The 14,870-nt window shown below is 42.2% G+C and overlaps 1 protein-coding gene across 5 annotated transcripts; it reads left to right on the top strand.

The window, feature by feature from the left end:
* Positions 1 to 521: 521 nt before the first annotated feature.
* PRELID3A (PRELI domain containing 3A) lies at positions 522 to 14,555 on the top strand. Of its 5 annotated transcripts, none has more exons than XR_004842935.1 (6): positions 522 to 687; positions 1,106 to 1,195; positions 1,976 to 2,046; positions 2,141 to 2,243; positions 7,779 to 9,771; positions 13,825 to 14,555. XR_004842935.1 is itself a non-coding variant. In XM_009646222.2 (5 exons), the coding sequence occupies exons 1-5, from the start codon at positions 550 to 552 to the stop codon at positions 7,890 to 7,892; spliced, it is 516 nt and encodes a 171-aa protein (XP_009644517.2). In that variant the 5' UTR covers positions 522 to 549; the 3' UTR covers positions 7,893 to 13,166. The 5 variants fall into 5 exon arrangements, 2 of the variants coding, with proteins under 2 accessions (XP_009644517.2, XP_035757511.1); XR_004842934.1 differs by lacking the exon at positions 13,825 to 14,555 and adding an exon at positions 13,334 to 13,803; XR_004842936.1 differs by lacking the exon at positions 13,825 to 14,555 and having other exon boundaries at positions 7,779 to 8,832; positions 9,564 to 13,166.
* The last annotated feature ends 315 nt before the right edge of the window (positions 14,556 to 14,870 follow it).

Below are 14,870 nucleotides of genomic sequence, written 5' to 3'. Positions count from 1 at the left end.
ATAAACAGAAGCTAACGATTTCTTCTGTAGTTTATTTGGTGTGCTTAGAATTATAGAAGAATTTATGTTGGACTTCTGGAGGTCATCTAGTCCCGCCTCCTTCTCAAAGCAGACCTAACTTAAATGTTAGGTCAGGTTGCTTTTCCGGTTAAGCTCTGAAATGAATTGTGATTCAACAATCTCTGAGGAGAGCTACTCTGTCATTGTGGGTTTTCTGCACAGCTAATGGAACATCACTTGTAGCAATTTGTGACTGTTGCCCCGTGCCCTCATTTCTGTTAGTCTTGGGTTACTAATTCCTTTCTTCACTCTGTAGAAAGGAATTCTTATTTTTTTCTGTTTGTGTGTCAATAGTTTCTTACTGCCTTTCCAAGCATCACTGTATTCTGAAGGGACTTTTGGGAGCTGTGAAGTTGTACAGCATGTGCCATATTACACAAGCTAGATCCCTGATGTAGTGTTGTCTGAATACTTGCATACATGGTAGTTACAAATATTGTCTCCTTTTCTTTCTACAGACACCCCTGGGATACAGTGATCAAAGCTGCTATGAGAAAGTACCCCAACCCAATGAATCCATGTGTGGTAGGAGTGGATGTCCTCGACAGAAGCCTGGATAACCAGGGGAGGTTGCATAGTCACCGTCTTCTCAGCACAGAGTGGGGATTGCCGAGTATTGTAAAAGCGGTACGCTTCTACAGTCTTCATGGTTTATTAAGGGTGTGATGCATTTTTATGTCATCATCCACATTAGAGCTGAATTCAAAGTAAAAGCTTAATTTATAGGAAATATCATCCAAAGATATCACACAAGCTGTAATTCGCGTACTTTGTAGCAAGAATACATTGTAGGCTTTAATATGCCTATGGTGTGTATGTCTATACGTGCCTTCCAGAGTGGTCTGTGTCATGTTATATGACTGATACAACCTACCAGCATGTAGTCTTGCCACTGATCACAGTGTTCTGGTATCTATGAATTGCTTTGTATTTATTTGGGGTCCCTAAGAACTTGACATTTGTGTATTTCAATTTGGTTTTGGTTTTTTGGTTTTTTTTTTTAATTTTAGTACTTTAAAAAATTTTTTTATTTCTTCACTTTCAGATTTTAGGAACAAGTAGAACTCTGACTTACATTGAGGAACATTCTGTGGTAGATCCAGTGGAAAAAAAGATGGAGCTTTGCTCAACTAATGTGAGTGGCAGCTTAAGAAGTTTCTGGTAATTAGTTCTGGAGAGCTGATGTTTTGCTCTTAACATTTAGATTAGAAATTTGTTTGCATCTTTCATCAGGAGGTGGCAATTTCCACGTCTTAGCTGTCTCTTTTTTTTTTTTTTTTCCCTACTTCTTTCCACAAGTAGGAAACTTCAAATACTTTGGTGATTTTGGTTTTAATGTAAGATTATTTCTTGGAATGGATGTAAAGTAGTCTGACTTTTAGATGAATAATTTGTTCTACAGTACACTGCCATTTACAACAAAAATTTTAATTTGTAATGCCTTTTTTCACAAAATGTAAATGAAGTATTATGCTATATTTTGGTATCCTGGGAACTTGTAACTATCAGATTTGAAGTGGAGTTGTCTGTAGGAGAGGCTTGCCTCTATACAAGAGGCATTGTCTTTCCTGAGTATTAATTTTCTGTACACTCCCAATAGTGTCTTGGTCTTGAAGAGCCTCTCTGAATTGCATGCCATAAATCAGGTAAGACTCAACATTCAGAGAAAACAAATGGAAAGCTGTGCTTTGTACTGTGAATAGGAACTTAGGTTGATATAATTAGGTTTAGGATAGGAGAAGATGCATCACCCTTTATAGGTCTTTTTATTGACTGTGTTCCGGGTTTTATATTCTGTCTACGCTGCTTTGGCTCTGACATTAAATTGAGCGCTCTGCTACTGAGTAGTGCTATTGATAACAGAAAAATGAAAGGCGGCAAGTGAGGATTTCAGCTCTTTTTTTTTCTTTTTAAGATTACTCTCACAAACTTGGTGTCTGTTGATGAGAGACTGGTTTACACGCCTCATCCTGAAAACCCTGAAAAGTGAGTAAGGATATTTGTGTGCTTCTTTGTGTATAGGAGACATTATGTTAGTCCAATTCAGTTTAGGTATTAACTTTTCTTTATTCTCTTACAGAACTGTGCTAACTCAAGAAGCAATTATTACTGTCAAAGGCATTAGCTTGAGCAGTTATCTGGAAAGCTTAATGGCAAATACAATATCTTCTAATGCCAGAAAGGTACATCTTTATTCTGTTTTCTCTCTCTTCCCCCCCCCCCCCGCCTTTTCTTTTTGTTGAAATAGTAATTGTCAGTCATGTGTGCTGAATACTGTATTGTATTTCTCTAAACTTTGTGCATAGAGTTTCAGCTGATTTTTTTGTAGGACCGCAGCATATGAAAAGGTTTCACAACTAAATCTTCGTTTTTAAACTAGAATTCGTATCAGAACAAACAAACTTCTATGTGTATGCTACAGTTCACATAGCATACACATATTATTGGGATTTGGGTTTTTGTTTCCAAAGCACCTTTTTAAACACTAACCTCCTATTTCCAGGAGTTAGTGCTAGTAGTGAATATAACTTCCTTTTCAGCTTTATAATTTGGATTCAGCAGTTAATGCTAGTGTATTTTTTATGCTGCTTTGTCAGTTGTTCTAGTTCCTATTCATTATTGAGCTGTCTCCTTGCCTTTGGCTGAAAGTAAGGTAGTGTAAGCAGAGGCATGCTCTTTGAAGGATGAAACTATGCTGGCTTTTGTAGGTAACACTACACCGATGTCTCTGTCTCGTGCTTGCTTTTTCCACTTGGCTTGCAGCCATGGAACTGTACTTCAGCACAGGCAGAGCTACGGGAGTGCTTATTCTTGGGCACGTTGTCCTATCCTTCTTCAGGGAAGGTGGGAAAGAAATGGGTTTGCTAGAGAAGCATAGGCCCCACTGCCTAAGAGCAAGCAGGATGAGTGCGCCTGAAATTTAAGTTTGTGCTCTGTATTACTGGAAAGGTTCAGCACAGTGGGAGTCTGGCCCAGGTAACTCCTACCATGCCAGAGAGCCTGTGCTTTGGCCAGCCCTTTGTCCATGTGAGAGATGTTGCCTGACCAAGGCCAACTTGACAGGATGTATTGACCAACTAGATCAGAGAAGAGAAAGCCTCCTTTTCCTCCCTTCTGTGTGCTTCTCCAAAAATGAGAGGAAAACAGGTTAAAATCAGGATGGTGAAAGAGTGATGAGTAATTTCTAGACACTGAAGAATAACTTTAGCTGAGTGCTTTCTGTGTTTGTTTGAGAGTCATAAATGGACCGTATTTCAGATAAATTACAATTCTATTCTGATCCACTTTCCATTTAGAAGTCTGTGTGGGGCATATATTCTTGAACGACAAGTCCAAACCCTGGCTCACAACCAAACTTCAGGCTGACTCGGAGGAAGAGGTAGCACAGCACTACCTAGATGGAACGGCCAGATCAACTAGGCACACTTAAAAGTGCTGGCTGAATTCCTCTCGTAGCACCTGTCGCATTTGCATGTCTCTACTGAACTTGGAGAAAGAGCATAAATACTTCTTGGTACCTGTTCAGGTGCTGCCTATGTGAGAGCTTGATTCCTTTTGAAGATTGTTCTTCTGTTCTGCCGTTTTCAAGGAACACACTGGCTCACAAGCTTCTTGCAAATCAAGAAGACCTTCTTGTCCTGTGTTTTTCACTGAAGAGTCTCTTTAGAGATTTTGAACTTGGCAGGAGTTTGTACTTACTGTTACCAGCCCTTTCTTTGCTAGCCAGTAACCTACTCTGCCATTACTAGCTCTTCTTGCATGCTGTGCCGTGCCTCTGTGCTCTTAGCGCCCCTCTTAAACTTCATGGAAGTTGCTGAAAAACGTTTTGTTGTTCTGAAGAAATAGGAAGTATTGAGATTTTGCTCTGAAGTAGAGGTGCCAGATGACACGTTACTATTTCTAATGACGATGGAAAAATCATTTGCCATGTGTTGTAAATCTTTTTTGTGTTACTCCAGGGGTGGGATGCTATTGAGTGGATAATTCAAAATTCTGAAAGCGCTCTAAGCTAGCAGTTCTCCACATCTACAGTTTGTACTAACTAGTGGTAATGCCAGCATTCTTCTTCTTGGTACAGCATTTCAGCTTTCTAGCAAATACTGCATGGATTGTTGTCACGTGAATTTCATAAATTAACCTGCATGTATGTTTTATATACATTGCATACAGGAATGGCAAACATGTTCATTACACTGCAGTTGTAGAGAGTGAGAGTAGGTCAGGTCTAGACTGGGTCAATTAACCCGTGCTTACACCACTGGACAGCCAGCTTGCTGTAGCCATGTCTTGTGCCACGTGTTACCGCTTATGGTTTGAAAGTGGACTGAGGACTGCAGATAAGTAGGCATGTGAATGAGTCCCTCTTCCAAGTGTTTGATCTGCTCCTGGTTTCTGTGATTTCAGTATGTAAAACTAGTACCTGAAGAAATTAATAAATTGGTTGATGACTGGAATTGGCCTTACAAAAATGAAATGGAATTGTACTCTTAGGGTATAAAATTGATTTCTTGAAACAGATTGCCTAACGGGTGATCTTTTGCATTGTGAAATTGTATTTGCTTTTCTTATGCCTTAGGAATATTGTTGCCCTTTTTTGAACTTCTGTGGAAATCTGTACAAAGCTCGAAGCTGTCAGCCTGTCTGTGTTTTTCATTGTTCTTGTAGTTACATTCATTTTGGTAGTGACGTGTCCCTTAACCAACATGACTATAAAAACATCTGACTGCAGGGTTGAGAGAACTGAGTGTACTTGTCTCTGTGATACCTCTGTGCAGATTGTTTTGCTTCCACTAGTCAGTGTAGCCTGCCTCTGTCATTCCTGTATCAGCTTATGCTTCAACTAATAAGATACCTTAAAAAAAAGAAAAAATGCCACTATGCTGCTTCTCCTAGTTAAGAATGTAGGGGTTTTTTACACTGCTTACTTTGAGATCGGCATATGCCATGAGCGTTTGCTTTTATGTTCTCATTCCACTGAGCTTTTATGGCTGTTTTTCTGGAAAATGTCAACTACAAAGGCTCAGCATTTATCAGTCACTTAAGCTCTACCAACAAATCTTCATATGCAGCGTTTGGTCTGCCAAACACATCATACTGCTAACATATGCAATAAAGGCTAATATAATATGCATGCTCGGTTATGAATGTGCTTGCTTAATGACTTACTACTGAATTTATTGTACAGTATGAAATTTTATAGACCAATCCTCTGTCAGATTTTTTTTTTTTGGTAACTGGGTAGTTCTACAGTACTTGGAGGCTTTGCATCTGGTTAAGATTTTGTAACTTAATTTTCTGTGCAGAATATTCCTGAAATCTTCCTTGCCAATATCATGAGTTTATTCTTAGCTGCAAAGTACAGCATATAGTATATGCAGGCCTAAGGAAATGTGCAGACCTATGTAGTCTCAAAAGCTGAAGGAAATACCTTGGTGCTCCACTTGAATGTCATGGATATTTTTTTTCTTGATTTTATCTTATCAACAAATATATCGGTTAAAACACTATGACCTGGTTGTTTCATAGTCAGGGCCTGAAAAGAATCTCAATATTTTTCTACTGAGCATTTTCTACATCAAAGGTGTTTGACTTTCTGACAAGTCTTCTTTGTGCAATTAGACAAATGTAACATCGAAGCTGTTGCTGTCTTACTGACTTCTCTGTGCCTGTGTCACCTAAGAGAGGACATTTTAACCTGACTTTTAAATATCCGAACGCATGCTTACTGAAAGATGATTCCCCCTCTCTCCCCCCACTTTGTTCCTTACGGAGCACTCTACTCAGCTAGTTCATGGCTAGTTACAACTTGTTGCTACGCAGTAGCCTACTCCTGTTATATCTGTGCTTTGCTGGTGTTCCCAGGTCATGCACAGGATGTAGAAATAGTGGAAGTTCTGGCCTGGTGAAGCATGGTCGATTTGGTGCTCAAATGGAAAGAACTCAGAAGTTAAATCTTATTCTTCTACAGACTTTTTTAGCAACCCATACCTAAACTGGACAGTTTAAATCATGTTTCCTTGATTATTGTCGGTATTTTTTAAAGGCATATCTTGAGCTAAGTTAACATAAAGGTAATTCTGGATAGGGCTGAATCCCCCTTTCTGAGCTCTGGCCAAGAGCTGAACACTTTGTTGTGATACATGGATAATTTTTCTCAGGACTGTCTGCCAGTGCAGACATAGCAATTAGTGTTTATTCTGTGACTCCCTGTAATACGAAAAACCTGAAGAGAAACAGAGTCAGCCTTTCACTGAACTTAGTGAGGGTCTTGAGAGAAATATGCTTATTCATGGTAAAACTTTATTTGGTTTAATAGGTTTCACCTTGCAGCCTGGAACTGGGCTTTTAATATTATTCCAAAGTAATGTTTCTAGCTTCCAAAAAAAATCTTCAAGAGTATGTGTGGGTTTTGTTTTCACCTTTTTTTTTTTAGGTTTTCAAATTTGCTTTTGCAGGTTCTTGTTCATGCTTAGTGGTTTATAAAGGACAACAGCAGGTTCTGGACACTTTAAGAGGTTTTTTTCACTTTATCACCTATTATGCATGCGACAATAATAGTACATCAGCGTTCAGAACAACTCTGTGTGTGTGTGGTGGGCTGTTCCCCCCTTTCCCTCAATCTCTGCAGAGGGCTTGAACACTGACACTGTCTCTCCTGAAGACCTAGGACTGTTTGGGCGCAGACCCTTTATCTCCAGAACTGCTCTAGGCTTGGCCAGAGCTATGTGTCTCCCAGCTACTGCTCTCCACTGTTTGTACTTCTTATTCTTAGGAGGGTAATTGAGGTGAATGTCTCTTTGGCTTCTCTTTAAGTGAAAAAAGGCCAGGTGTTTTCCTGGTCTGATCCCATCTGCTTGTTTTGGCAAAAGCTGTCATTCTGAGATTGTGGAGCTCTAAAATCTTGAGCTTTTGTTTAGTGAAAGTGCTTATCTTTATTTTCTTGGCTTCATTGTGCGCCTGGCTTGTGCTCATCTTGTGGTCATCGGGGTGCAGCTGCTACAGGGTCTTGTTAAGGTAAAAGATTTTTGACGTGCTTATTTTGCTGGATTCCCCAGCTCTTACTAAGGCATTAGCTGTCAATGCCTAGCTTTGAGGCTTTCCCATTCTGAGAAGTGAACAGAAAAACACCGTACCTTGATGTAAAATGTGTGACTGTAGTCTCTCAATTAGCCTGCTGTATATGCTGAAAAGTTGCTGTGCATGAATATAGAATGCAGTGTGAGTCCATCTCTGAACTCTGCTAGATATCAGATCAGTAAGTTGCTACTTCAAAGAGCAGTAGGATGACTGTCTGTCTTTGTCCTGGATCTTCTCAAAAACTGTCCATATAACTTGGTTGACGAATCTGAGAACAGTATCTAGACTTTGCCATAAATTTGCTGATACCCTTTGGGTGGTGGGAGCAGCAAACAGTAAAACCAGCAATACTCTTACATAAAGGAACTTAACTGCTGAATTAGGCTCTTTGCCTAGGTGCGCTACTGGGAGCTCACACCAACATTGTATTTACTTCTTGCTTATGGATTAAGCAAACGCCTTTGCAGTGGAGTTTCCGTAAGAAGGTGCTAAGAAATTATCAATATAATCTGGTATCAAACTATGCAGGGCATGAAATTAATTTTAAAACAAATCTCATGTCTGACAGAGGAAAAACTATAGAAACATGACCAGTGGTGGTGTGTCTGTTCTGATCCTAAATTCCAGTATTTTCCTGGCAGGGTCGGGATGCCCTGGAGTGGGTGATCAGCAAACTAAACACCGAATTGGAGGAGCTGAAGTCAACACGTGAGGGTGTGAAACCAGCCATGGCAGCAGCGTCAACAGAAAAATAAAACCAAAAATGCCAAGTAACTGCCAGAAAAGTTTTATTCTGCAGACTGCTTTGTAGATCTCCCTTCCAAGGCTGATCTGCAGAGGTTTTATATGTTTATAAGAATATTCGATCAGCGGAAAAGTAACCTCACCTGTCATCTCCACAGCAGCTCCTGTTGCCTACTGAAGATTAAATTGACCTCCTGCAGATCCTCTTTTCATTTAAACAGTTGATTTTTAACACTGGAAACAAAACATTTAGCACATTTAAAACTGCCTAAATGTGCCTTTTATCACAAAGATAGAGAGTATGATGTATTTACACCATCTCGACTTTTCGTACTCAAACTTGAAAAGAATGCATGTGCGGTATTGAGGGTTTTCCATGTGAACATTTGTTCTGTGAGGGGCTGGTAGGTACTAGAGCACTGAATTTTGTCTGTTTTATAATCTGGTAGTGTCTTGTGACCATTTAAAGGGAACTACATGAGTCAGAACATGTTACTGTAGAATTAGATACCTATCTAGAGGATCATCCTGAAAAGCTAAAACTTGTGCGGTACTAACTTTTCTCATGTTGTTTAAATGTGCTGCCTGAACATGACACACAGATACTTTACCTCTTAGATGTTTGTATCCAAACAAAGATAAAGTTTCTATTGATGTTAATAGCCTAAAACAGTTTTTTGGTGGGGAGAAGGGTATAATTTATTTTCATATTTATTAACTTGCCCTAGTTCCTCCCTTCCCTATGAGGAGAGAGTAGGAATTCCTGGAAGGTGCTGGAAAATAGTTCTCTTATGTATCTCTAAGAAGGGTACTTGCAGGCTACTTGAATGAAGAGACTGTGCTGTTCCACTGGTCCTTGCTCTTCACATCATGTCTTAACTGAGGGAGAGACTGATGCAATAGCCGGAAGAGTTGAAATGAGAAATAAGGAGGATATCTGCAATCCAAATGGTAAGGTTTCATGGACATGTACTTTTCACACACTGAATGGAGAAAACGAAGAGTACAAGAACAACAAATGGACTCTCCTTTTTGAGTGCTTTCTGTTAACTACTGACTACCGGTGTAACTGATTTTTTTTCAACACTTTTCCACATTGGTACAAAATGGTTTTAGGATCATCTTAAATGCTTCTCATTACCTGGAAAAATACTCCAGAACTGCAGAACTTGTTTCCTATGAAATGTGTATAAATATATATTGGTAACAGTCCCAGCCTTGTCTGATGTTCACACAACTTTCATATTTGGTCCAGGTGTAGTATATGTTTTTTAGACAGCCCTCTGTTAGGGCATTTTAACTTAATTTTTTGGTGTGCACGCAAAGTGAAATAAATGTTGCAAGGATGCTTACTCATTCAAGTGGCAAGCATGTGTTAGGAAGCTGTTAAAGAGCATGAGTAACTTCTAAAAAGACTAGAAGAGTAAAATGTCAGTCACTGTTTTGATCTGTAATTTTAAAGTGTCTGTAGCTTAAGGGAAATTTCAGCATTCGTATTCTGGTTAGTTTGAAAGTGAACGTGAATTTGGGTGTAACTGTAGTCTTACTAAATTACATGATCCTAATGAATAAACTTAATTTAAACATAAATATATAGCTATATAGTAGTCAAAAGCAATTCAATGACTACCTAATATTTACATTATTCTTCTTATATGGACCTAAAGCCTTTCTTATTTCAGAACAGAAACTTAGAGCTTAAAGACTGATAGTAGCTCCTTTCCAGAAGATAACGCTGGAGAGCTTTGGTGCAGGTCGGTTGTTGTGCTTCTCAGAGGAATTGATGCCACTGCCTGGATGAAGACGGTAGATGTTGTAGCTCCTGGTGGCGTTCTGCTGGGAAGGGGAGTGCAGCTGTGGCAGAGCTCTGCAAATGAAAGGAAAAGATGAGTAAGTGTGTGTGTGTGCACGTGGAAACCTGTACTACAGTATTTCCATATGTGCTTACAGGAGATGATGAAAATATAACTGTCGGGGAGGTAGGCAAGTCTTTGGAGAGGTTCATGTATTGCTTCAGTTTGGAAGAAGAATTGTCTAAAGCTGCTTCTTGCATCGGGTTTGAAATAATTGCTTAGTGTTGTCTTAAACCAACTGGCTTGTGCTTAGCACCCTCCAGCACTAGCTAAAAGTCACCACAGGCTCCTGTATTCTGTCGAGGGCTGAACAACTCTGCTGCACCTTAGGGTCAATGCCAGTTATGCAACAGTTTTCTGGATTACTTTCTTTGCACTTTTGTTTCCTTCTTCCAGAAACAAATCCTTACCTCCTTGTGTTGTAGCATCTCATTCCTGTTTCATTCCCAGCTGGTTTTGGGCTGCTTCCTCTCTACATTTCATGCTACCTGGGAACTATGTGGCCAGATGCTTGGCTTTCCAACCTGTCTGCTGCTCCACTTGCTGTGAATCAGCACCTTGCCTGCTTGTGCTCAGTTCTCTTCTGCTTTTCTCCAGGCTAAAAGGGAGTGGGGAAGCTTTGGGTAGGAAAAAGGCTAATTTCTTCCAGAGGCCCGTTCCGTCACGCAGCTGCCTCTCTCCGCGGCCAGAGGGTGCTGCTGCTTCTCACCCTGTCTTTGGGGTAGGTGACGCTCCTGCACCTGCGGGCTTACTGATCTTCCTGTGGTTGCTCATTTTGCCAGTGTGTGCGAAGGACCTTGCAGGCAGTGGTCACACTGGGATCAAGGAGGCTCCAGTGTGTAGCAGATGAAGTGATTCTTAGTTTCCCATAAGCTTTCCTGGACGCTTTCACTCCTCTGTTTTCTGTCCATCTGGTTTGGGCACAGGGCTCCCACCCTTCTTCTTTGACCATGTGACTTCTCCGTGGGCTCTGGTGGGATCTGTAGCTCTGTGGTCAGCCCTGCTGTGTGTAACGCTGCTTTTGAAGCAGTCTGTTTCTCACTACAGTTCTGTCACAGTTACGGTCTGAGGTGACCCTTGGGGCAAAAAAAACCCCTACTTTTGGAATCACTTATCATAGAATCATAGAATGTTTTGGGTTGGAAGGGACCTTTAGAGGTCATCTAGTCCATCTTATCTTGGTCCTTTCCTAGGGAAACTCCCCATCTATTCTTTACTTACTGGAAATGGCTAAAAAATATTTCTGAAGTCAATTTTTTGTCTTGAGCACTGATTGAGGTGTTGGTCAAAGACAGAAAGCCACATGTGAGTGAAAGCACTAGGCTGATTGCAGGGGCAGGGGGCACGTAGCTTTTTGGATTGGTGCAGAAACAGCTGAGAATGTAGGAGGAAAAAAGAATTTCTAAAGCAGAGATGGCATTAAGTCAACGCATATTAACTCGGAAGGAGCTTGAAGCATGGGGACGAAACAAAAGCAAGCTCAGCGCTTGTAACCATGCTGATTAATGGGTAGCAAGTGCCATTTTGAGTAAGAATTCTGCACTTTCAGAGGTGAAAACAGAACTGCAATAGAGTTTTTGTGTGTTGAGGGAGGGAGGTTGTTTGCTGCTGCTGTTCAAGCCACTGAGGCCCGCAGTTCAGCATTTCTCAGCCCTTAGGTTGCAATTCAAGCAAAAGGGAGTTGGGGGCGTGTGTGTAGGGAGGTGGTTTGGTTTTTAAGAGTTCAGTGCCAGCGTATCAGGTCTCCAGCGTGGTTAGCAGCGTGGCTGCTCACCCTGCCCAGTAACTACGGCTGCGTTGCACACGCCTGCTGTGGAAGGGTGACGCTGGGGAGAGCAGGTTCCTGGCTGTGGGGGAAACGGTGAGGGAAGCCAGCAGCGGTGCTTCCCAGAGCTTGGCAACCTGGGTGCATTAGCACTTGGCCCTGAAGGATTTTAAGATGTTGAAGATAGGAAACTTGAGGTAAACACTGGTTTCTGGCTGGTGTGTGGTTTTCATGCTAGCACAGGCAGGCTCGTGTTAGCCACAAACGGCATTAACTTAAAACAGGCTCATCAAATGGTCTGGCCTGCAAGCAGTTTTGTGTAGACTATAATTTCTTTTTTTCTTTTTTTCCCTGACTTGCCCTTGTGCCAGTGTGTGTCCTCTGTGCTCCCCCATACTCCTTGTTCCCCCCCCCTCACCGCCCCAGGTCAGCAGGCACAACGGGGGAAGGGTCGTATTTGCTGGGAAAAGGGGCAATCCTAGGGTCATTCGCTTGCAGTATTCTTGAAAGACTTGCTTAGCGCAAGTAAAGGCACTGAACTGCAGCAAGCAGCATGTATCAGGAATTGATGTATAGCCTATATCAGGCATTGATGTATGTGATGGTGTAAGTAAGCAGCACTGAGTAAGATGGCCAGTGACATTCCTTGATGTGACACTTTTCATTTAAAGCTTCAGGTGGAGCAGTGCGTAACATCCTTCCTGTTCTTGCATCTTCCTAGATTGTAAGCTGTGAAGGGCAGGACTCTGTAAAGTGTCTACGTACACTATGGTGCTATCTTAAATAAATGACATCCTCAGTTTAAAAAAAAAACAAACCACTTCTGGGTGTAACTGCTGTAATATGAAATGGGCTGTTGGTTTTCAGCAAAAGCTGCAGAAAAATTATTTGCATTAAGTCAGTGCTGGGTAAGCTGTAAGCCACGCGTCGTACGGGTCAAAAGCCCTGGCCGGGGTCCTCTGTGCCTGAGCTGGTAACTTCGTTTGGGTCTGGCAGCTGCTTCGTTTATGCAATGAAACAGGAAAGAGTCATCTACAACGATTAGCCTTGACTTGTAACTAAGACTTTATCTAGCTCATAAAACTGGCTTCCTACCCCCCCCTACTGCTTGCCACCGGTCGGAACCATGCAGGTTATGGGCCAGCCTTTAAGCGCAGCCCCAGGAAGCAGGTTGTGCTTTTGCTATGAATTTGTTCAACAAAAAGGCATTTTTTTGTGAAGGACAAGCCTGTCCTCTCAATTTTTCCACAGCTGAGGTGACTGAAGTACAATTCTCATTTTATTGAAGGCACCCACAAGTAAAATCACCAGCATTAAAATCCTCAGCTGGGGCCCTGCTGCTGTAATACTTCTCCTTGTTACTCTGCTGTAATTCTGTTTCTAATAAGGGTCAGGGCTCTACCTGTGCTGTGTCAGAAATTACGCTCGCTGCCTTTACAGTCAGCTCAAGAAAGCGAGAGCAACGCAATGTCCTTTGTAAAGAACTTTTTATTAGTAACGCATATACCAGAAATTGCATTTCAGTACCACATAACATGAAAACAAGCAGAAGACAAATCTATTGCCGTTCTCTGTTAGAGCTGATGCCCCGGGTGTGCCTGAAGCCGCACAGACGGTACATGCGCAGTGACAGCACAGATGCAGGAGACCTTTGGGGGGGGGGTTGTGCTTTGGGCCTGTTAATGTCCAAAAAGTGCATCTCCTGTTTGGGATTTTCTTTTATTATTTTTTTCCTTTATTAAAGGGGGTAGTTGGGGAGGGGGAACCAGCTTTAACAGAAATACAGCTCAAAGACACTCCTCGTCGTAGCTTTGTTTTGCTTTCTAATTGGCAGGTCACGTCATCACCAGCCCCTTCAATAGAAATGTGCCTGTGTAAACATCTGAGCCAAAGCTGGGCCTCGGCCTCTACCTGCCTAAGCTGGGCTGCGAGAGTGCAGCCTCTCCGCCTATAGGCCTCCGCTTAACTGGGGCTGATCTCCACCAAAGCGGGGAAGCCAACCTACTGCAGAAGGTGCATCAACTCATGCCCAGGTCCTTTCATTCTAGATTCAGCAGCCCCTGAAAGCCAATTTAACGATCCCACGCTGTGATGCTTGGCCTACAGCCTGTCCTGCAGAAGCCAAAGCATTGCCGCCTCCCACTGTTAAGCACCGACGTGACTCTGGTTGGGGAAATGCAAGGAGAACCCATAACTTAATGTAAACGCTGCAACTGCCTGGCAGGCACCAAAAATGTATTTTTTCATACTGGACGCTTACCTTTTTTGCACTTGCAGGGTTTTTTTTTAATTAAATGGGTTACTAATCAGACAGTTTTTTTCCAGCTGTGACTGTACATTAAGTAGCCTGGCACCTCAGAAGACTGTCTACTTAAGAATGTATTTTTGTATTAGCTCTAGGAAGGCCTATTCCAAACGGCTTCCTCTAGAACTGTTCCACACAAACCATCTCCATGACCTTTGCAGACTGCAGCGGTTTCTGAAGTTCTTTCAGGCCGCAGCGCCCAGGCTACCCCTGTCTCTGGCACTCTGGTCAGCCAGGCGCTGCCACTGCCCAACAGCCCGACCAGAGAAGAAACTGAAGAGTTGCTGCATTGCACTTTAGTGCAAATAAACAAGCAAAGCTACCGCCACGTAAAATTTGCTGTGTCTATTTGGTGACTATGTAGCTCCACCTCCTGCTTATGCCCCAAGACATTCCTTGAGCGTGGACTACCACAGTAAAATTCATTCACAAATCTTTGCTTGTCAAAGCATTGTCAAGTTTCAACCGTCTGGAATTCAAGTGGTGCCAATTGCTTTCAAGTACTGAAAGCTGATGGGACTTCGCAGCGCGCAGGATCCCATCAGCTCGGACACCGAGCATATCTTTATCAGCACCTCTCGGAAGTCGTTAAGCAGTTGCAGCCACTCCCTAGTCCCTGTTTTGGCAGACAGCGACCCTGGGGCACGGCACGGCTCACAGTTTGTGCCAGGTAACCTGCGCCCCAAGAGCAGCTCCGGGATTTTCCAATGCCAAGCCGAGAACGCAGGGCGGGCTGTGGAGCTTGCGGGCGAGCTGCCACGAGGACAGCGCTCATGAACTTAGGCTTACGTGTCAGGAAACGGGTTCCGTGTCTCTATCACGTCAGACTGAGCTCACGCCCCTCTCTGCTGGTTTTCCTACCAGCAAATTTTGGTGAGTAGTAATTTCAGGTGCGCAAAAAGTCTGAAACACCGAAGTAAAAATCAGACAGAAACAATAAAACAGATCTTTATAGCTGGAATTGATATTCATAAACAGTCTCAGATTGGCCTTAAGATACATACATACAAAAGGAAGAAATAAACCAGAGCAGCTCCAAGTTACCAACATGGAAATACTGTAAAAT

The sequence above is a fragment of the Egretta garzetta genome, unplaced genomic scaffold, assembly GCF_000687185.1.
Source record: "Egretta garzetta isolate BGI_Z169 unplaced genomic scaffold, ASM68718v1 scaffold259, whole genome shotgun sequence".
Lineage (NCBI taxonomy): Eukaryota > Metazoa > Chordata > Aves > Pelecaniformes > Ardeidae > Egretta > Egretta garzetta.
This window is presented reverse-complemented; position numbering and strand designations above follow the sequence as displayed.

Bases quoted from the DNA above. Each gene is read 5' to 3' on its own strand.
- PRELID3A (XM_009646222.2), top strand. From the start codon at position 550: ATGAGAAAGTACCCCAACCCAATGAATCCATGTGTGGTAGGAGTGGAT. The intron at 1,196-1,975 runs GTGAGTGGCAGC...TTTCTTTTTAAG, and splicing joins TGGAGCTTTGCTCAACTAAT to ATTACTCTCACAAACTTGGT. The intron at 2,244-7,778 runs GTACATCTTTAT...TTTTCCTGGCAG, and splicing joins TATCTTCTAATGCCAGAAAG to GGTCGGGATGCCCTGGAGTG.